The sequence below is a fragment of the Haliotis rufescens genome, unplaced genomic scaffold, assembly GCF_023055435.1.
Source record: "Haliotis rufescens isolate VD_foot unplaced genomic scaffold, xgHalRufe1.0.p SCAF_11, whole genome shotgun sequence".
NCBI classification, from domain to species: domain Eukaryota; kingdom Metazoa; phylum Mollusca; class Gastropoda; order Lepetellida; family Haliotidae; genus Haliotis; species Haliotis rufescens.
In genome coordinates this window covers 15,353,030-15,377,197 of record NW_025963791.1, presented here as the reverse complement: position 1 = coordinate 15,377,197, position 24,168 = coordinate 15,353,030, and the positions used below count along the sequence as shown (strand labels likewise).

General features: G+C 38.8%; 1 protein-coding gene across 1 annotated transcript in view; it reads right to left on the bottom strand.

The window, feature by feature from the left end:
• The window catches only part of LOC124150846 (protocadherin Fat 4-like), a 49,128-nt gene that overhangs the window by 24,655 nt on the left and 305 nt on the right, over positions 1-24,168 (bottom strand). The window contains exons 2-8 of the mRNA XM_048392304.1: positions 11,596-11,730; positions 7,375-7,452; positions 6,629-6,819; positions 6,132-6,209; positions 656-748; positions 353-445; positions 48-176 (exon numbers count right to left, since the gene is read on the bottom strand). Coding sequence (XP_048248261.1) covers positions 48-176; positions 353-445; positions 656-748; positions 6,132-6,209; positions 6,629-6,819; positions 7,375-7,452; positions 11,596-11,695 — 762 coding nt within the window. The 5' untranslated portion in view covers positions 11,696-11,730. The remainder of the gene's footprint in view (positions 1-47; positions 177-352; positions 446-655; positions 749-6,131; positions 6,210-6,628; positions 6,820-7,374; positions 7,453-11,595; positions 11,731-24,168) is intronic.

The following is a 24,168-nucleotide window of genomic DNA, read 5'->3' as shown; positions in this document are numbered from 1 at the left end:
TCTTAGATAAATTGCAATTTATATCACATTCTATGCTGCATACATACCCTTGCTCTGATTGACAGGACGTAGTTCGTGTTTCCAGCTGCGTTCATGACCTCGAAATCCAGAGTATTTTTGACTGTCACATATCCCAAGGATGGGATATCAATAGCAAATTTATCTGATCCTGCACTCTGAAAGAGAAAGTCATACTAACTATTATCGATTGCTCCAACAGACATCTAATTTGTTTGAAAAAGACATATAAATTAAAACCATACAAACAAAGTTAAATAGAATGATTTATGAAGTTTTGTTTTCCTTTACACTGCTGTATAAGAACATGAGTAATGTAGAAAGCAACTCTTACAGGAAGAATATCAAACACAATGTTCTTGTTGAAATCGAAGTCCAAGTCTGTGGCTGTAACATCTCGAAACACTGTTGTACCAATTGGAGTAAGCTGAAACAAAGAACAGAATTCTGATTAAGGCAAAAACGATAAACTTAAGGCAAGCTTGATTTAAGGTTTGTGGGCAAGTGTAATGTCCATGCTTAATGTCACATTTGCTAGCAGTTGCAGGTGACTTTACAGCAATTAAAATCCCCAGATAAGAGTGAACTATCTAGTTTTTTATTATCTCTCTCTATCTACCAGGTATTATCAACTTACCTCATTGACAGAGACAGCATAGGGAGCATTTTTGAACACTGGACTGTTGTCGTTGACATCCAAAATCTGAACCCTCAGCAAGATGAAAAAAGCCTAAGAAGACAAAAATGACAATTAAAACCTGTATGATATTCATAATTTGCCACAGGTCTTGATGACATATGCACCTGCCTGAAGGACAGTAATTGCAATTTTATATCCATAAAGAATTCTTAAAAATTAATTTATCTTGAGACAGAAATGACAAATCATCTGCGTATCATAAAAAAAATAAAAGACAGTCCCTTACACCAGACATTTGGGAATGAAACATAATCTTGTAAACTGTGATTCTGTATCATCCAAAGTATCATTTTCACTATACCTGCTTTTTATGACCTGAAGACAAATGTATCAAATGTATGTTGTATTACATGATGGCTTAGCTCAACAGTATGCAATGATATTGATCTACTAATATCTAAATAAGCACAACCTAAATGTTTCAAAATAATGAAAGGCATTTTCAATAGATAAAATTTTATGTATTTGTGTTCTTGATAAATATTTAAGACCATTATACCCGAGAACATTATGGATAAAACACATTAAAAGAAAGAAAATCTCTGTTGGATAAAAGTCATCTAATTCTTAAACTAAAAAAAAGATAAAAAAGAACAAAAACATATGCATCAACTTGATTAATCACATTAATGACCCATGGGTTGAAATGAAAATCTCATACCGACCTAAAGGAACATGTCCTGCAAATAGCAAGACTGCTGAGCCATGTAGCTTTTTGTGAACAAGCGTCATATCAGATGCAAAAACATTCATGACATTAACTTACACAGATTCAGCAACAATAGCAAAGTAAGACACTCCAAACTGTTTTAATAAAAGTAATGCAAATTGAAAATATTAGTAAGCATTAAATCCAAAGATTCAAACTTGTCCATTATGTGATCCAAAGGAAATGGTGAAAAATGAAAAAGAAAATTATGTTCTGTGAGTCTAGTAGCCTGAGCTTGTATTTCAGTATCATTTTAGCAGTTGTTTATTTTACATCTACCATTGCAACATGAACTTAATCCAGTCCTATTGGTCTTCATAAGTTGATTTTTTCTTGGCAAATGTGCTAAAACACAGGTAGCAAAATTTTAAAAAATATATTGTCTGAGACAAATATAAGATGGATAAGATTTGATGTTAACTCTTGAAAACAACAAAAACAAAAACAAATGTAACTATATCAAAAGTAAGTCTTTTGTCAATCAAATACAAATTTCAAAAAAGATATTTGTTCACACTTCCAAAGCTAGGCCCATATGTAAAAAAGAAAAAAAGGTGATCTGGTCTCACAAGACAAGGCATCAATGGAGGGCTAAACATGCTAAAGTTGTGATTAAATCAAGTGATGTGAATGTTTTCTAAGTGAGAATAGTGGGAATGAAAATCTAACGAGAAATCAAATCAACATGTCTGGCAAATAGCAATACTGCTGGTATTAGATGGTAGTAAATTCATGACATTAGCTAGGACTAACAGGTTCAGGTTCAGGTAGAAATAATAGAAAACTAACAGGTTCAGGTTCAGCTAAAAATAATAGAAAACCTAGAAACACGCTAAACTAGTTCAATGAAAGTAATGAAAACTGAAAAATATTATTAAGCATCAGTTCAAAAAAATACTTACTTTTCCATTCTGTGATTCAAAGGAAAAGAGATATCATATAATCTGTAATCACCTGGTAATTACTTTTTCTACATAATCTTCTTGGACATTGCATAAATTTAAGTGGACAAAAGTAATTTTCGATTCAAATACCTGAAACAAGAAACAACCTTCTAAACACTTTCTCAACTGTATCGAAAACCCAAAAACATACATTACTATCAGCAATAACGGCAACAGTAACTGTGAGTGCCATATGATATGTACCATATTCTTAGGAGTAATAATAGTGAACATTGTGAGTGAATAGTTTAAGATATTGTCATCAGTATTCCAGCTATATAATGACAGTCTGTAAATAATTAAGTCTGGGATGCGCAAAACAGTGGTTAATAGCATGAGCAACTATCCATGCAGTCAACAACGCAGGTTACATAATATAAAACCACCCAATTTTCATTCTGGTTGGCTCTTTCAGCAAGCGTGAAAGTGTTCTGCCTCACAGTCCCCATAAGGTTATGAATAATAATATTGAAGTCAGATGTCAAAGACGAAAAACATGGTATAACATAAAATTACACCATACATGTCAACATCTGCACACTGATGCTGTAACTGGCCAAACTGTCACTGGTCAAGAATCTGTTGAAATTGAGGGGTATAAGAACTAAGTAGTCATACAAGGCAAGTATGAAAAAGGGTATGTAGAAATCATCCCATTACATATGTCCAAGTCTGTCAGAGGTCTGGATGGCATGTAGTAAGCATGTGTAAAGTTGGTCAGTCAGCTTCATAATGATCATATTGCCAGATTAGTATACATATGCATTCAACTAATACATACAAAACATTGATAGGTTCTTATGGGTTATCCTACCAACCCTAAAAAGCCACACTGAATGTTAAAGAAATTCTGCATTGTCAATATACCAAACATGCTGAAGACGATTGTCAACATGGTCAATAATACCCACAATTGTTTTTAATGATTTTCAGTAACCATGGTAACTAGCATATGTATACTGTTGGAAAGAAATAAGGGAACCCATAAGAAATTAATTACATTAAAGGATATTGCAGAAAGATATGTACAAATCTCCTGTCATCAACAACAGGGTTCACATATAGATTTTTATGAAAAATAAATGCTCCCCTAATTTCAGTATTTCCATCAGTATATTTTACATACCAACATGTAAACAAAGTTAATTCCACGCTTTGTAAAATCATTGTAGTTGACCTAAAAGTAATATCCCAATTACCTCAGCAAGCAACCATTATTGAACTTACTGGTACAAACATCAGTGTGTTAGTTACTCTTGTCATCGTCAAGGGGCAAGATGAATGTATGAAAAGAGTTAGCATGCTAAATTTGGATCTGCTAAGAGATAATAATAGTTTGGCATAATCATCACTGAAAGTGAGTTGATGCAGCTTTAACGACAAAAAAAATATACTGAACTAAACAAGTTAGGGATCATGAATATTTGTTGGAATATCTTTTAGTAGTGAAGATTGAGCACACAATTTCAGAAAGATATCCCAAAAATATTCATAATCCCTAACTTTTTTTGTTCAGTATACTTCTGCCATTAGCATGATGAGTAAACAAGCCCCTTCAACCATGTTGACAACTGTAATTTCTGTGTTTGGACAAGCTATGGAAATTCTGAAAAGCATGTTTCCCAAAGTACATGTACATAAAAACATAGGCATTTCATCCACACATGTCTTCAAAAAACCATCACTTGTGAACAAGTTATGTCTAGTTTTTTATCATCTTAAGAATGATTTCTCCATATCTTTTTCATGTCTGTATGAAATGTTCTGCCTAACTATCTCATCATGAATTGCAATCTAATCCTAATCACAGAAGTCATACTGGCCAAGGAATTATGTTTACAAGAATTGGTATGGCCCTACCTATCACATCTTCCCGAGGCAAGGGAGTTAACTGACTTTAAAAGTCTAGTTTCCACCCTTGCCGAACTAGACTGGAATTACTGGGCTCGATCGTTGCTCCACCAGTGGCTATTACCAATTATGTCCCTTCTAAGCCTCTTCTATGGACCAATCAGGTTTCACCTGTCGTATCACTTGCGTTTGCTTCACACAAAATGGTGGCGCCCAGTCAGGATGATCTGATCGATAATCAAGATCTATATTGTGATAGAACGGATCTTACATCGCAAAATGCATCAAGTCACGTGAGCACCTTGATTTAAAACATGACAGGATTTGGAACATATTTGCTGACAATGAGTTGGCGGTGCAAATGCTTTGCAAACCCTGCAATCGATCGAAATCTGCACGACAGTTTACGAACCGGATTTTGATTTCGGTGCGCGATTTTGATTGGACTATGTATAGACTCGTTAGTCCAGACAACACGTAACTCCATAATACCAGCCTAGTTCGGCAAGGGTGGAAACTGGACTTTTGTAGTCAGTTAACTCTCTTGCCTCGGGAAGATGTACCTATCATGGCTATGCCGTTTTTGAAATTGAGCATAAAGCTCTAAGGGTCCTTGTCATTATCCTAATATTAAATATGTCATGTATGTTTGGGGTACATGTGAACATGCTTATATGCATTCTTACATTTGACCAGTTTCCTGTGCTAACTTATTCAAGCAATGATTATGTACACATGTTTTATATCTCAGTGTAATTATATGTTTTATGATATATTTGTTTCAAATGATAGTATATGATAAGACACTCTCTGTCTCTCTCTCCCTCTATTGAAACAAACATCGAGGACCCCAGAATCCCCCTCATTACGAACACTGCTATCTTCTCATGGTCTATATCATGCAGCAACTGTACCATAACAGCAAACAGTAAGTCCTACTTGCCCATGGAAGCTAGCCTCATTCCTCCCAATGCAATTACAGACACAGGGTGACAACATGCAGCCCTCATGCCCATGCCCTACATACTACTCACTGCGTCAGGATTTGCAAAAAGACCAAGTGGTGTGTACCGCTAAACAAACAATAGGACTCCTAATCCACAAATCTAATAAGCAAAGCCCAAGTATTTATATACAAAAAGCAGATAGACACATAAGCAACTACTCAGAACCAACAAAAGCTACAATCGAAGTTGTTTGATGTATGGCTGCATTGTGTAGATGAACAGTGAAGGTAGTTATGACAGGGGCAAGTAAAACAGTGCAAATATTCATAGTCAGGTGCAGAATACTGACTATATCAAACTGTAAATGCTAATGTCAAGGTCATATGAAGACACAAGTGTTGAAGTCTTGAAGAAGGTGTCAAATTTTTTTGTCAAGGTCACACGAAGAATGAGTCACCATCAATGACAAGGTCCTATGAAGATGTGGTCAACATCAGATGCCAATGTCATGACAACAGTATCAGCATCAATATTGAGGTCGGCTAGTCAGTGCCAGTAATACTTGGTATCCATGTTATGTCAGAAAGATACTATCAACATAACTGTCAAGTTTGGTATCAACGATGATGTCAGGAAAGAAGTGAGGAAGACAGCTAGAAAACTTATAAAGAGGTTGTGTGAAAATATCATGAAGGTCTTAAAGATTGTGTCAAGACTAAAGGTGATTTATATTTGACAATGTGAATATCTATGTAGGTTGGGAGAAAATGTCATCATCAATGGAGGGTAGGATGACTTTGTCAAACAAATTCTGAAGTCTAGAAGACAGTTTATCAACGTACATATAGGTCAGGATGACAATGTCAAAACAAATAGAGAAATACATTGCAGAAATGTCAATTATTAATTCATCATTGTATTCATGACTTGAACAAAAAGCAACAACATTTAGGACTACTTACAGTGTTTATGGTGAGGTCTGTACACTCGAGGGTATACTCAAACACAGTATTGTCATCAAGTGTATCTGGACGATCACCCTAAAAAATCAATATTGTATTTAACACCTGATCCTGTTCCCCAAAGCAATGTAATTTCTAAAACTATGAAAATTATCACAAATCAATGTTGAAGTATTGACGTTTCTGAAATAATATCCCAATCTCATTAAAATCATATCTTAGTTCTCGCTATCGCTAAACAAAGATCAGGAAGACAGAGACAAGTAACGGAAACAATGTGAGCATTAATTCTTCATGTGGACTTAGAGAATGTTTTACTTGAAATTTCTTGAGATAGGTCCATGATAATCATATGATTTACTGTGTTAAAGTCACTAGTACATGTAGTAATAACAGAAAGAGTAAACCTGCTATCGACTGACCAATATATATTGCATAAACAACAGTATGCATGGGTGTAGGAAACACACAAGTGCCAGGTGTAATTTAGAACATACATCTCTGTTAATGGGCTTCTTGAGTCTCAGGAACCATTCCCTTCCAGTTAAGCTGCCACTTCGGACGCCAGACTCCAGATCAAAGTACTCCCCAGGAGGAAGCTTAGCAGCAGCATTGGCATCAAACTGAAGCCCAATACTATTTGTATTGCCTGCCAAGCTGAGTCCAGCTCTGTATTCTGTTGGTGAAGCTAAAACGAAAACCATCTTTGTTACCTCATGTCCCTCATCTTCCTAGGCTATTTTTTGTTCTCGTACATATTTATGAAGTACAGTCAACATTTCTCATTCATTCTGTAAGGAAGTAGTGCTTCTCTGTAAGTATTAGAGGTGAAACGATGCAGCAAGGTCACAATGCAATATGTATCGCGATACACACAGTTACATCAAATCGTGTGGAAATGTCTTGACTATAAGTATTTCAGCGCATGTTCCAAAGGAAAGGCTAGCTGTAGACACATGTTCTTAGCGGGTATTTTTAGTATTAAACTTGATATGCATATGGCAACACATTTTGCAATATTTGACTGACAAAAAACACTGGAGTTCATTAAACGAGTTGTTAGTAACATTAGCAAACTTTTCGTCTTTTATCGATATAGAAAAGTATGATGCACCGGTGCACCCATGAATGTAGCAAGGTTGCATATCAACTATAAAATAAGAGTAAAATATGGGCATGTCATGTTAAACAAGCACACAATCTTCTAATTATACCATTGGGTTTATCCAGATATACAACTTACCATCAATCGATGCCTGAGTATCTGATTCCTTTATAGACACGCTCAAAGTTCCCACAGCTGATGCATCTTGGCAAGTGTCTACAAACAAACAAAACACATATCACCAAGATCAAGGTTACATCCACTTTCAAGAGGAGTTTTGGTTACACTTAAGCATGAACACAAAGTCTTCCTTATTGTTTACAGAAATTGTGAACATATTATCTAATACCCTGTCAAAAATATTAATATCAATAAAATGAAACTTATATGATAATATGATCAAGTCATATACACAAAATATCCCAGGCCTTATTTTTGTGCAGTCCCAAACAATTATATTGACATGTATTACATGAATGACCTTTACATTGTATTCCTTCTTGGACGAGATATAAATATAAAGAACATGATTACAATAGAAAGTTCATCTTTGAAAATCATGAACACAGAAAAATGATTGAATTAAGAATAGAATGTTAAAAAATACACATTCGATTATAGATGTTATAGGACCACGGCAATAACATTCCATGACATTCTCAGATCATGGTAATAACCATGACATCATGCTTAGTTGAACTTTGCATGCAAAAGGGGTAATTCAGAAAGTGTATTCAACAAAACAAATAGAAGACAGTAATATCAAATGTATGCATATCATGCCAATCCACAGGTTAAATTTACATGCTTGAACATGTTGAAACAGGTTTAATCCATGCATATTTGAACAACAGTAGACCAACAACATAAACATCAACCCACATCCATCAATCTTTCATTACCAATATATAAGAAAACACATCAGGCACTTTCTTGAAATAAATCTATCCATCATCCTCTGCAGGCAGCAAGATGCACATTATGTAGTCTTACAACTGCACACTTTGTATGTTCCGTTTACATATCCATCTAAACCAAGCATAGAAACCATATCAGAAAATCCAAGTTTGGTGTACCTAAACCATTCATGGAACAATCCTTCTCATCTGACATCTCGACATCTGGACACTGTAAAATCCCGGCACATATACAAAATCGAGCAACAGGGGTGCCATCAGCACACAGGAATGTGTCGGGTAACCTCCTAGTGTGGCCACCGACGTATCTCCGCCTAACTAAACACAGTGTCCACACTGGGAATTGGATGAAGTCACAGTGTCCACACTGGGACAACTGATCGCAATTAATTAAGTAATTGAGTAAGGATGGATTAGCAACTAATTCTGAACTGATAAAGAAACCTTCTGTCTTGTTTTTAAAGCCTTCTTAAGTATTGTGGTTCGTAGAATCTACTCCGCACATGTGAGCAGTAAATTAAGGAAATTAAGATTAAGATTTTTAAAATTACGATTTTTTAGAGGTGACATTGTAGCCGGTAAACATCACGGGTCAGACATTTTGCTTGATTGGTTCAGATGTTGCCAGCATGCGGAGCCGTTATCGTTTGACAATTAAAGTGAAATGAATAGTGACTATGAAAAATAAACACACAAAACATTTGGAATGCAAACGGTAAATAAATGTATAATATGAATACTTTGTGATATTTTATATTTTTTAGTTAAAGATCCCAATCAACGATGAGTGGTCACAGTGGGAATTGAAAAATGAAGAGTGATCACAGTGGGATTTTTCATCGTAACAAATTAAAACACGGTGGTCACACTGTTGGCGTCATAAAGACACTGATATTCAGATCCAAGTTGTAGGCTGAGTTCAAAACTTAGTCCAACTGGTGGGAAGCTGTCAACCAACTCCCAAGATTTGTCTAAACGCGAAGACTCAAATGTCAGCAAGTCTACTGTACACAAGTCTCTTAACTAAAATGTGTATCTAACATGTAAATATACACAATCACCATGACCATACAACATGCTACACAAGCATACCAACACAACTAAATCGTGCTGTCAAATGAGAATGAGAGGCAGATGAAATTCAACTTTTTTACGATCAGTTTCATCATAGCTAACTTTGCTACTAAAATTATCTTCATGCAAGTCACAGTATGCAACTTTCTGTTATATTGCAATTATATGTGTGTACTGTACTATAGCCACCCAAATTGTTTACTGAATGATCCTACTGTTTTCAATGCATTTTTAATATAACAAAATATTTTAATAACAAAATGTTCAATTACTTATTCTATTATATATGATAATGTTTTAATTTACCATGTTTACAGGGAGATAGTTAAGCTGATTCAGAATGACAAATCTCAAAAGTGCTGTGATGACTGTTCGGCTGCTTTGTATGCCTGAAGAATGACCGCCCGCAGCAAGGGGGAGATTGTATTACGATTGACCTCTGTCTGTGAAGGAACGTCATAGAAAGACAGAGAAAACATCGTACAGCCTAATAATAAGGCATAATATATAACAGCTCCACTTCACGATCAATGCAAGTGGAAGGAAGGTGAATGACTTGTCTGGCTGTCCTGGGAGTTTATACTTGGCAATGAAATTCCAGCACAGGTCAAGATGAACGGCCCCGTGAGCTCCCTGCTCAAACCGGACACGGGAAACGTCATGTGGTTAGCTTACCCTTGTGGCCATAGCCAACGCCAAAAGAAACAATTGGTAAGGTCGTTAAAAGAAGAATGCAATGGATGAAAGGGAGTCGCCCACAACAACGGCCGGAGGTCTGAACTTGGCCTTTTGATCTTCTAGACGAAACGAGCGCAGCAAAGCTTCTAGATCCGGTATTTTCCGGAATAGCTAGCACCTAGGTATGGCAACTAGGTATGTAGAAATAGTAGAACCTTTGAGGTGACGGTTGCGTCGCAGGAAGAGTAGAAATTCAGCCTAGAATTGGTGGGAAGCAGAGGTAGGAAATGCACTATGCGTGCAAACGAAACCTGTCGGTGGTCGGATGCAGTAGCATGCTGTGTGGGTGAAGCAGAAGGTTTGGCCAAACCGGAAGTTCTAGTTGATCCTCCCTGGCGAGATTTCTGAGCCCCACGAATCAATTTCTCACCGGCAACCAAGTGTCTAAGTGAGCGAAACTTCACAAATCCTTCGTCGAGAGCCGAAGTGAGTACTGTCAACAGAGGATCAGGAGGAAGAGACGTCGGATGGGACCAGATAGTGTCCTTCTTGTCCACGTCTGGTCCCGAGGACGGCGCTATGGAGGCCAACCTGTCTGCCATCCAAGATGTATGTCCAAGTCCTGAGAGGGAGGTTCATAGTTCAGGACGAAGGCATCCTTAGAGGAGACACTGCGACGAGATCTGGACGATGTAGCGCTGCGTTGTGACGAACTGGGAGAGAAGGCGGATAATCTGTCGTTAAGAAGGCAGACGAGGAGAGCGCCGGTGGCGCTGCTGACGAGATGGTGACTGGAAAGGACGGTAGTACAGTTGGCACCGTAAGATGAATCAAGGAGTTGATAGTAGGCGCCGATGCCGTCGGGAGTGCCAATAAGCTTGGAGCCGCCAGTTGAGCCGACGTCCCAGGAGGCACCGCAGCTACCACTGAGGCCGTAGATGGGGGTGTAGCAGCTGCATCCAAGCTTGCATCAAACTAGGATCCATAAAAGAGGCAGGCATGACATGATGTGGTAAGGCTGGTAAGGTAACTGTTGACCAAGCGGTCCAGGGAAGTGGCCGTAAGCGGACGTCGACAGTGGGACAGCCACGTTCGGCATATGGGTCGTCACCACTTCCGGGTCACGTGGCAGCTGTATGAGGGCATTGTTACACCACTGGTTGGAACAACATCTTCTGCAGCTAGACCTCTCACAGCTTCGTCTTTCAGTCAAAAGACAGCAGCAAATGCATGGATAAGTTAAAAAATAATGCTATTAACATGTGTGTTCAGCATTGTTGAGTCATGTTGATATACAAATATATTAGTCCTTTGATCTGAAAATAATAAGTCATCTTCAAGTTCAATATACAAAATATAAAGTATTTTGTTCAAGAAATAGGATTCTTATCATTTCAAGTACGGTATTGATCCTATTCATAAAAACAGGTGATATGACGTAAAATACAGAAAATTATAAACCAACTATATGATGATTTATAGGATGGAGCAAAATGTTTGATGATAAAATCCAGACCAATTGCCAACACTAGAATCGGACATTCTTCTCTACGAGTAAAATTCACTTCATTACTCAGTACTTCACGAAGCACTCACTTTCCAATCTTTAGACACAGAAGCTGCTCCAGGACAAACCTGATAAAACCAAGGTATATAATATAGAAGTACTGCACTGATATTAAGTACTTACTGTAAAAACTGACTTGCTGTGTTGTTAGTTGTATACATGTCAGCAGCATTAGGACACAGGTCAGAATAACCTGTGTCGGCGCTGACGGCGTTGTCGCCATCTTGTGTGTCTCCCTTGGAGTTGAGGTTGTGGTAGCTGCAATAGATTTGAATATTAAAACCTCTGATCCTAATGCATTGTCTGTCCTCTGGTAAATTAAGCAATATTTTGATAAACTGATTTAAACATAAAGTAATGTCTTTATCCAATTCATGATATTGGTTTATTATTTCATGCAAAAGCCATCTACCAGCACCTAGAAAGTGATCTGAATGGTCATGTAAAAGTAGTCATGCTAATTCTTACTCACATTCACATCAGATAATTCTTTTAAACCCCACAATCACAGAGTAGCCATGATAGAATCAAGGTCTAACAACAAATGTAAATAAAAATCTAAATACACTATGTATGAAATATAACATATATCATTGGTATGTGTATCATTATCTTATCAACTAAAGGCAAATATCCATGCCGATAGTATAACGATTAAAACATTCAGTCATTCTTGACATGTCCTGCTTGAAAATATTATATAATTCAATGAAAGAAAGTAACAAGACCATCCCTCTGTTAAAATATTTGTCCATAGATTACACAAATTACCGTCCTCAGCAGGAGACCCTGTTGTGTCTATAAAGCATTGAAAACCGTATCTTTGGCCACAAACATCCAACAAGTTTATACTCATATATTGTAAGATGTATTTCACCTGATAATCTGTTTGAAGTGGACTTCATTAGGTATTTCTTAAAATGATGACAATCTATTTTCATATTGTCATATATAGTAGGCCTATTCTTTAGCAAGAGACAGTTCACGAATGTATAATGTTTTTTTAGTTACGTTTTGGCGAAATACTAGTATTTATGAATATTTCATTAACAAAATCCACTGATTTCCCTAAAACGTTCAAAATAACATGTGGGAGTTTTATTTTGACAGATGACACATTGGTCGTATGCTGTAAGCGTACTTACTAGCCTTGCCCATGCAACCTTAAACAACACTACTGATAAAAATCAATCACCTCTACTTCATATATACATTCATCCACAAATCATTGCACTATGTCTACTGAAATATGTGAACAAATTAATCGAAGAGATTTTGACATTACAACGACAAATTATACCTGATTGAAACTAAAAACCCGCGTAACGTTGTACAGGGCGGTGACAGCAATTGCAGAGTCTTAAAGAGGGAAGAGAGAGCCGCGGGAAGATGAAAATGTGGAGAAAGTACAGCATAAGGTTATGACTGATCGACGACTGTGCATTTCTCTGAAGAGAGTGGACAACATTCTTAGGAATGAACAGGTTTAAGCATGCTGGGTTCCAAGGCTTTAGACGCTCCGGGTTCATTAACTCTGGGACACCTGGATGATTTTGTTGAGCGAGTTGCAACCATGGATGAGTCTTGGCTTCACAATGGTCAAACGGCGCCTAAACATCAGTCAATGCAGTGGACACATGGAACGGCAACTCCGAAGACGAAGGCAAAGCCTGTTCCATCAGCTGACAAGTTGATGGGTTCGGTTTTCTGGTATTCAAAAGGAATTCAACAGATGGACTACCTCCGAAACGCAGACCATCATAGAACTTTTCAGCCACCCATAGAAAGGTAATAACTGGGAGAACTACATCCATTAGTTCTTATGTACATGTCCTTATATGAATATTAGTAACCTGTTCCTCCAGATCAAAATTACCGACATGCAATTCTCTACAGTCAACTATGTATACATCCAGTAACATCTAATGGACACGACCCTTAACATCCAGTATTGTAGCAGAAAGCAGAACATATAGTTATATAATATAGAATATACTGGATCTGAAGGTGATGGAACCATGATATGTTGATTTGAATCTGAATAGTATTCTGTACAAGTAGCGGGTTCCTTTAATGTACGTAGATATATTGTGAACTTAACATGTACGCGGCTGCCTCCGTGGTCTAATGGTACAGCATCCATCCGCAGACCGGAAGGTCCGGGATATGAACCCCGGCCACGACATACCAAAATACCTTAAAAGGTGGTACTTGTTATTACCCTGCCTGACGCTCGGCATTTAGGGGCTAAAACAAGGACTGATCGGCTTTGAGTCAGTATACAGTATGAGTCCGGACAAGTACAAACAGACGCGACGTTAAACACCATCTCACCTTACCCTTTAATCTACAATGGTCTTAAGTCTACAATATTCATGAGTGGGCGTGGCTTGTGTATGCACGTGACACTATCTGCCGCAAAGCTGTTGACGTCTAACGAACGCATCGCTGTCTCGGCTGTCATTGCGCGATACGATGTTTCCCTCACAATCTGCACATCTCGTATATAACATGTAGTTTATGTGTCCTTGAACATTGTGCTGTGCTGTATTTGCGAGCCTCGACTTCGGACAGATCGAAAGTTCCGCGAATTACAGAGTCAACCCAACTCGCCTATCTCCGAAACGCTTATCTCAGTGCACATTAGCCCTGATCGAAACATTGACATGTCTTTGCTATTACTTGCATACCAAACACAGTAAAAACCTTTTGTCATCATGCTCCATACTTATACACTACATCTTTCTCTACTTGTTATATGCCAGAGCAAAGCAATCTCTGCGTGTGAGAAAAGCTGGTCAACTACAAGATGCAACTATATTGTTTTTATTTCAGTAACCCTGATAAGATTCCAGGGAGTAGATTAACATGGTGTCCCAGAAAAAGAGTTATCATGCTTGTGGTAAATATATATAATAAAATCCAGATGGCGCCTAGAACAATGTTTATTAATCAGACCCAGGGCTCAGGTAATTAGGACTTGCCAAATCATTCTAGACTTGAGTTGGCTCCCTTTCTCCATTTATTCTAATGTGTCTGAGAGACAGAGGTTTAGGAATGTGCAATCCTCTTTTTGGATAAAAAAACCATATGAACAGATTCTGAGACACTTTCATTCATTCTGTACTGCTTAACTATGGTCCTCATACATGTAGAATATATAACAAAAATACAGTGAAAAGTATTACATACAATTCCAGGTATTAAAGTGACACAACTTATATCTCCAAAGAATATATGATATGATGCCCTATTTGTATAAAATCTGTTTTGAATTTATTTTTAAAATTCAATATACTTCTATGAATTACCATTTGGCAAATAATAAAATGAGATGAAATACATGATCAGTAATGACATTTTCCATTATTACAGATAATACAAGCTGAGCATCTAATTGGATATGAGCACATGTTCGCAGTTTGATGTTACTCAAGATGGAAGATCTGTCGAAAAGTATGAACACCATGACATTAAAAAAACCCAGGTAAAATAGTTTCTTTTCTAGCAAGACATAACCGCATTGATCATGATCTGACATTGTCATCAGAAATAAAAAATGATTTGTTGGTATTAATCAATGCAGAAGTCTTTACTGGAACTTTCTAAGTCTCAAGTAACTTGAAATGCTTTGACATAAATTTGGTCCCAGTCAAGACTACTATTTTTTGTAAAGGTGCAATTTTTCCATCTAAGTTGTTATTATGACATTCACTCTCTCTCCCATTTCAGCAAAAACTGGTAGCTTCCTTGGCGCATCAAAGGCAACCCTTAAAGCTACAGAAGGTCTTAAGTATACAATGATGGGGAGGCCCCTTCCTGGACCCCCCAGGCAGTCATGGGCTGTTGCATAGGCCCCTCCTGATCCCTTTGACCATTGTTCACTCCCTTTTCACTTTCTCTCCCATTTCAGCAAAAATGGGCGGATTCATCTGCGCGTCAAAGCGACTTAATGGCAGAAAGCTATGAATACACAAGGCCTTTTAGAAAGTCGTCTTTCTGAATGGCATGGTGTATTAATTAATTTAGGCTCCAGTAATTTTCTTAATTACTACCGTCAACCTTGATGTAAAACGTAGTATATTCCTGCCCACTCTGGTGCACCAATGCCTATATTAATATTATTACACTATAACAGTTGGGATATCATTTGATATTTTCTATTCATGTGACATTTTCAGACATACAAAATAACAGTTTCTGTCATTAAGAGAACTGCCTGTCATTGAGAGAACTTGACTAATTGCCCAGATTCTGGGCTTTCTTCAACAGAGCCTGAGAATAGATAGTCGCCAGTCATTGAGCCTTTACCAGAAGCCTTCTTAGAGGACTTGTTTACTACCCTGAATTACCCATGATAGGCATTCTATAAAGCTTTTAAATACCTTCTTCACTTTGACTGAAGTAAGTAAAACAAAAATCCTTTCAACACTTCCTACTCAAACCAGGTCCAGAATGATCGTGAAAACACTTGAGATGCAACTGTTAAAGCATATAAAGGATGGTCAGTGAATCTGTTTTAACAGTGTAGGTATGCATGACTGAAGTCCAGTGTGTCGAGCTGCCTCCCGGTGTGCAGTCACTGCACTACATCATTGTACTCTGTAGCTATTACTGCCTGTATTTGTCAGTGGAAGTATTATTAGATCTTACCATGATTGTAGGAAGAAAAGGTTACAGGAAAGAAAGTTACAGAAACAAAGTCACACGACCAGCATAGCTTGCTGGATACCCAACCGGAAATCCCTGGTTCCCGTGCTATGATGTTCTGTCAGTATTGGGTGAAAAACATTGTGTGGTAGTATGCTAAGTTTCTGAACCAAGAATTACTTCCTAATAGAGAACTTAATTGTGAGGCAGTTAACATTAAGTATAACATTACATGCTAACTACTCACTCAGAACTAGAAATTGGGAAATAACTTTTTCCTGTTAATTATTGTGGAAAGTATCTTTTTATCTTTACATGAATATATTTTGCCTTATTTCGTTTGGTTTCTCTAAATTCTTATATTCAAAACTACAGTTTAAATGTAGAAATAGAAATAAACTTTAAATTTGAAAAATAAATAAATGCCATTATAAATGCATTTGTGAATATGACACATGAAAGTGATACTTCCTTTTCACTATTTACCTATTTTGTCAAATCCTGACAGACTTGGTTCAAATATGTTTACATATAAAAATGTAATTAATAACACGACTTTATATCTTGCACAACATTGCAGAATATTGTAGAATATCATAAGGACTAGTTATTTATATATTTATAGGGGGTGATCATGAAGAAATTACACAGGAAATAAAGGATGGGGTGGGGGGAGGGGCGTATTAATGACAACATGTTGGGGGTCACCAAAATTTATCACAAGTATATTTGGGGGTACAACATAAATGACATGGTTCTGTATTATTTTGAATAAAAAGGTTAAATAATTCATTTGTTATAAGTTATAAGTGTCAATGGATATGCAATCTGTATATAGTGGGGACATACTCCCCCATTATAAATTACCCATACCTAAGGTTGATAATGTAGGTCCTCTACCTCCCTCTCGCACAGGTACCTGTTTATTTCCACCCCTTTATGTTTGTATGGTGTTCTCACATAGTGTCAATGTGTTCTTTCATTCAATACACAACATACTCCCCCATTATAAATTACCCATACCTAAGGTTGATAATGTAGGTCCTCTACCTCCCTCTCACACAGGTACCTGTATATTTCCACCCCTTTATGTTTGTATGATGTTCTCACATAGGGGCAATGTGTTCTTTCATTCGATACACAACATGCTTTTGATCTCATGAATACAGTATGACATTCCATTACAGTTCTCTGTATACCGTAATCTGGTGTTTTAAGTATGAATACTTGACACTAAAATAGGGACCATTTCTGCAAGTAGTAAACATTTTGGAGCCAATGGCTATAATTATTCACCTGGCATTTCTTGTGTGTTAGATTATTTTTGCTGACTTATTTGAACAGACACAAAAAAATATTTGTGTCTACCAAATTAAGAGCTTGGATACCACATATGATTATATCAACAGCATTAAACAAGAGTGAAAAATATAGCAAAAATAGCAAAAATATATGATCATGTAGTATGCATATGTTGTTGTTAGCTAACAATTTCTTATATGTTTGTTTCTTATGTGCCTCAGATTTGTCATCAATAATATACATAGGTTGTTTTGTGTTTTTGTAATAAAACATCTTCAATGAACTTCATTTCTTTTGTCATGTGAAGTGAATATACAAACAACTAACCCCAGGAGGTGATGATTGTCTACGATCTGACTTCTGGGACAATGACCACCTTGACAAATGTACCTTGAACAGCTTTTCTATGTTCAGCTACATACTCTTCGTTCTTGTATTAAGTTATCATTGCATGAATGTCCAATCGTGTGTCACAAACTAAAAGCCAATGTGAAGCTAACATGATCTCTAATTACACAAACACTATTTAGTTCATACATAGGAGTATGCTCTTCTTTCTTCAGATTTGAAGACACAATTTAACAGCAGACACAATGCATGTATAATCTGATGTCAAGAACATGTTCTATTCTTGGTAATACACGTGCTTCACAGCCAATGTATATACGTGAGTGTAAAACTAATAATATACACAGATGTAGGGCACTGGTCCTGCTGACTGGTACTAGCATTAGCTTGTGACATCACCCCGCCCACATGCAAATGTGTACACTTGGTGCCCTTTACAGTGATGTGACTGGCATTATGCTTATAGCAGCATTAAAACAAACTACCTCACTGCTGCCACACTTTACCTTATTTGTGTTTTCACGGGATGTCCCAAACACTTACATAAACTAATGGTGTCTTATAAACCAACTGATAAATTTGTACTGTTTAATTTGCCTAACCTGTACAATGGGTAGCCTGTTAAATTTGCACAAGTCCCGAAGGAAAAAACGTATTAGTTTTAAATAATAATTTCTAGATTATGAAAAGAGTAAGAACATTTTAACATTGGATTCATCTAGACTTGCCCATAATGAGCATAGAATTACTACACATACATGGACTTTTTCTTTCAGTACAGCCTTGGAGCAAGGCTAGTAGCCTGTATACTATACTTCTAATGCATACCAAAAATGCAAAACTAAATTCAAGTTTATTGATTAAAAAACATTATACTCTATCTGACCCTAACATGAACACCAAAATAAACACCAGTTCCAACTGGTAAGACCTGCAAACAAAACAAAAACGAATTCAATTTAATTTTTATGGATATACAATACTGATATTGATCAATCATCTTGTGTGGGGGTGACACATCACTTTCTCGTCCTCTTTCAAACTATCTGATGGGGAATGAAAACCACTGACATTTAACCATATTTAATGTAATGAATATGAACATTACTAGCCTGGATTAGAATTTGAAATTTTGAATTTAATGTTATACTGCATATTTAGAAAGTTATCGTGTCCATATTTAGCCCATCTAAAGACACCACAACTAAAAACGTTGAAGGAAACAGGGAGTGCACGAGAAATAGTTGGTATGGAACTTGATATATACGTTGCTATACGGGAGTTATGTCATTCTGCTAACGAAAAGGAATATTTCCCCATTTTAGGGCCCAATTCCCAGTATTTATTTTCCATGACACAATGGCAAAGTGGAAGGTGATCCTGAGAACATAATTCCTTAAAATATCACACTTGCTTACAATACACTTTAATATATGTCCTCTTACTTTTGCATAAAATAATGATAGTTTACAGGTTGATAAAGAAGGAAAGTTTCTTCAGGTTATGCTGTACCGCAAACAATGCAGTCTCTCTGCACGCTGTGTGCTGTCACAACTCGGAAGAAGTACAATGAACTTCCGGGTTCAGGTGAGAAGCAGTGCGTACGAAATAAGTGTCACGTGAATACATAAGCCACGCCCACTCATGAATATTGTAGACTTAAGACCATTGTAGGTTAAAGGGTACAACAGACGTTTCGGTATAGATCATTTTACCGTTGTCAAACAAGGCTGAATTATGAACATGGAAATAAGAGTGCAACGAAACCACATCAAACTTGCATATAGAACTATTCACATAAATTTTGTGTGACACAGACCCATCCACATGTCTGTATGAAAAGGGTGGGTGTGGGACTACAGAGTATAGATCTAGTCATATCTCCAGAGGTTTAGGTCAATTTATCAAGAATGAAAGCAAATGCCATCGGACGTTTTCAACAAAATGCAAAATGGTGAATTCAAGATAGTATGGCATTCGATGATGAAAGAAATGTGACAGTTGTGGCCCTAACACAGCGGTTCGTGTATGTTTTGCTTAATTGTGCGTGTTCTGAAATGAATTTCATCAAATTTGATAAGCTGTGGTGATCAAGTTCCTGTGGTATGACTTCAGTGACGTCGGGACACTTGTCAGTGTGCGTAGTCTTTCGAAGGGAGGAGTGTTTTCATGGACTTTCAAATCCCCTCCGCCAAATCCTAACGTTGGTGGCAATAAATATAGATCACGAAACGGTCTGAATAAAGATTTTCAAAACACTTTTTTATAATGTTATATTCAATATTTTCATTATCGTTTGTTTAAATGAGGAAATTACATGTTTGACACAAAACATGTCTCTGAGAGTTCCATAAATGTTATCATTTGTATGCAAAAGATACGCCTTCGTTAAGTCTTGTAATCTCATCAAAGAGGTACGGACTAGAACGTCAAAATCATCACCAAAAACATCCCATATCAAATATACCGTAGTTCCTCTATTAGACGCTCCGCCGCATATTAAGTTTTTAGAGACCCAGCATCTAATAGAGGGGAATATCGATGCGGTATACAGTGTCTCTGTCTCTGTGGGGGTGTATCTGTGTGACTATCTCCGTGTGTGTTTGTCTGTGTGTGTGTCTCCCTGTGTGTCTGTGTGTGTGTCACCCTGTGTGTCTGTGTGTGTGTTTCTGTCTCTGTGTCCCTGTCCCTGTGTGTGTTTGTCTATGTGTCTATGTGTGTGTGTCTGTGTGTCTCTTCATCTGTGTGTCTCTGTCTCTGTGTGTATCTGTTTCTGTGTGTCTGTTTCTGTGAGTCTCTGTGTCTGTGTGTCTCTCTCTGCCTCCCCCCCCCCCCCCCCCCCCCCCCCCCCTCTGTCTCTGTGTGCTTCTGTGTGTGTGTGTGTTTCTGTGTGTCTCTCTGTGTTGGTCTGTCTCTGTATGTGTCTGCATGTGTCTCTCTGTGCCTCTGTGTGTCTCCCTGTCTCTGCATGTGCCTGTATGTGTGTGTGTGTGTCTCTGTGTCTCTGTGTGTGTTTCTATTTGTGCCTCTGTGTGTGTTTCTATGTGTCTCTCTGAGTGTGTATCTGTCTCGGTCTCTCTGTGTGTCTCTATGTCCCCCTCTTTGTGTGTGTGAGTGTGTGTGTGTTTGTCTCTCTCTCTCTGTGTCTCTATCTGTGTGTGTCTCTCTCTATGTGTATGTGTGTGTGTGTCTGTCTCTGTGTGTGTCTCTGTCTCTGTGTGTCTCTGCGTGTCTCTGTCTCTGCGTGTCTCTGTCTCTGTGGGGGGCACGGATGGCCCAGTCGTCTAAGGCGCCGCGATTCGCTGTGCAGAGTTGCGTCCCTTGGGCACGCCAGTAACCTATGATTGTGGGTTCGAATCCCGGTTCGCCCCGATTATGTTTCTAGGTTTGTCAGCACTATACCCGTGCTCGTGGGTTTCACCGAAGTGGCAAACGTCTGAGACCTGCATCACTTCGGGCTTTCCTCCCACATAAAGATGACACGCCGCGATATAACCGGAATACTGTTAAAAGCGGCGTTAAACCAAACTCACTCACTCACTCTGTCTCTGTGTGTCTGTCTCCGCGTGTGTCTCTGTCTGTGTGTCTGTGTATCTCTGTGTCTGTGTGTATGTCTCTGTGTGGATGTGGCTGTGTGTGTATGTCTGTGTCTGTGTCTCTGTGTCTGTGTTTCTGTTTGCGTGTGTCTCTCTCTGTCTCAGTATGAATGTGTGTACCTGTGTGTGTGTGTCTCTGTGTGTTTGTCTCTGTCTCTGTGTGTCTCTATCTCTGTCTCCGTGTGTGTCTCTGGGTGTCCCTGTCTCTGTGTGTCTCTGTGTATCTCTGTCTGTGTGTGTGTCTCTCTGTTGTTGCATGTCTCTGTCTGCGTGTGTCTGTTTGTGTGCCTGTGTGTGTCTCTATGTGTGTGTCGGTTTGCGTGTGTCTGTCTCAGTATGAATGTGTGTACCTGTGTGTGTGTCTCTGTGTGTTTGTCCTGTCTCTGTGTGTCTCTATCTCTTTATATCTCGGTCACTGTGTGTGTTTGTCTGTGTGTGTGTCTCTGTATCCGTGTGTGTCTCTGTGTGTCCCTGTCTTTGTGTGTCTCTGTCTCTGAGTGGCTCTGTGTCTTTGTGTCTCTGTGTTTGTGTCTGTGTGTGTCTCTCTCTGTCTCTGTGTGTCTCTGCGTGCTCTGTCTCTGTGTTTGTGTCTGTGTGTGTCTCTGTCTCTGTGTGTCTCTGCGTTCTCTGTCTCTTTGTGTCTGTGTGTTTGTATCTGCGTGTGTGTGTCTCTGTCTCTGTGTGTCTGTGTCTGTGTGTGTCTCTGTCTCTGTGTGTCTCTGCGTTCTCTATCTCTGTGTGTCTGTGTGTCTCTGTGTTTGTGTCTGTGTGTGTCTCTATCTCTGTGTCTCTGCATTCTTTGTCTCTGTGTGTCTGTGTCTCCGTGTGTGTGTGTCTGTGTTCCACTGTGTGTCTCTGTCTCCGTGTGTCTCTATGTGTGTGTATGTGTGTCTGTCTAGGTGTGTCTCTGTATGTATGTGTGTCTGTCTGTGTCTGTCTCCGTGTGTGTCTTTTTGCGTGTGTCTCTGTCTCTGTGTCTCTGTCTCAGTATGTGTGCGTGCGTCCCTGTGTGTGTGCCTCTGTGTGTGTGTCTCTCTTGGTCTCTTGTGTGTGTGTCTCTGTGTGTCTCTATCTCTGTGTATCTCTGTTTCTGTGTGTGTTTGTCTGTTTCCGTGTGTCTGTTTCCGTGTGTCTCTGTGTGTCCCTGTCTCTGTGTGTCTCTGTTTCTGTGTGTCTCTGTCTCTTTGGGTCTGTGTATGTCTGTGTGTCTCTCTGTGTCTGTGTGTCTCTGCGTTCTCTGTCTCTGTGTGTCTGTGTGTCTCTGTGTTTGTGTCTGTGTTTGTCTCTGTCTCTGTGTGTCTATGCGTTCTTTGTCTCTTTGTGTCTTTATGTCTCTGTGTTTGTGTATGTGTGTGTCTTTGTGTCTCTCCGTTTTCTGTCTCTGTGTGTCTGTGTGTCTCTGTGTTTGTGTCTGTGTATGTATCTGTGTGTCTCTGTCTCTGTGTCGCTGTATGTCTGTGTGCATGTGTGTCTCTATCTGTCTGTGTGTGAACAGACTCTTTGTCTCTTGTGTGTGTCTCTGTGTGTCTCTATCTCTGTGTATCTCTGTCTCTGTGTCTGTTTCCGTGTGTCTGTTTCCGTGTGTCTCTGCGTGTCCCTGTCTCTGTGTGTCTCTGTTTCTGTGTGTCTCTGTCTCTTTGGGTCTGTGTATGTCTGTGTGTCTCTCTGTGTCTGTGTGTCTCTGCGTTCTCTGTCTCTGTGTGTCTGTGTGTCTCTGTGTTTGTGTCTGTGTGTGTCTGTGTCTCTGTGTGTCTCTGCGTTCTCTGTCTCTGTGTGTCTGTGTGTCTCTGTGTTTGTGTATGTGTATGTCTGTGTGTGTCTCTGTCTCTGTGTGTCTCTGCGTTCTCTGTCTCTGTGTGTCTGTGTGTCTCTGTGTTTGTGTCTGTGTGTGTCTCTGTCTGTCTGTGTGTCTCTGCGTTCTCTGTCTCTTTGTGTCTTTGTGTCTCTGTGTTTGTGTGTGTCTTTGTCTGTGTCTCTGTGTTTTCTGTCTCTGTGTGTCTGTGTGTCTGTGTGTCTCTGTGTTTGTGTCTGTGTGTGTCTCTGTCTCTGTGTGTCTATGCGTTCTCTGTCTCTTTTTGTCTCTGTGTTTGTGTCTGTGTGTGTCTCTGTGTCCGTGTCTCTGCGTTTTCTGTCTCTGTGTGTCTCTGTGTCTCTGTGTTTGTGTCTGTGTGTGTCTCTGTGTCCGTGTCTCTGCGTTTTCTGTCTCTGTGTGTCTGTGTGTCTCTGTGTTTGTGTCTGTGTATGTCTCTGTCTCTGTGTCGATGTATGTCTGTGTGCATGTGTGTCTCTGTCTGTGTGTGTCTCTGTGTCTGTGTCTCGGCGTTCTCTGTCTCTGTGTGTCTCTGTGTTTGTGTATGTGTGTGTCTCTGTCTCTGTGTGTCTATGCGTTCTCTGTCTCTTTGTGTGTCTGTGTTTGTGTCTCTGTGTGTCTCTGTCTCTGTGTCGCTGTATGTCTGTGTGCATGTGTGCCTCTGTCTGTCTGTGTGTGAACAGACCCGTGGAGAGAAAAGGTCTTTAGTAACCCATGCTTGTACTAAAAGGCGACTGACGGGATCGGGTGGTCCTGCTCGCTGACTTGGTTGATGCATGCCATCGTATCTAAATTGCTTAGATCGATGCTCACGGTGTCAATCACTGGATTTTCTGGTCCAAAATCGATTATTTACCTCCGTCAAGCTGGAATATTGCTGAATACGGTGTTAAACAACACACAAACAGAAACAGTCCGATCACTCTCAAACATGTGTCTGTGTACCTTGGGGTGAGATGAAATCCTTCAAATACAGTATATCTACGTGAC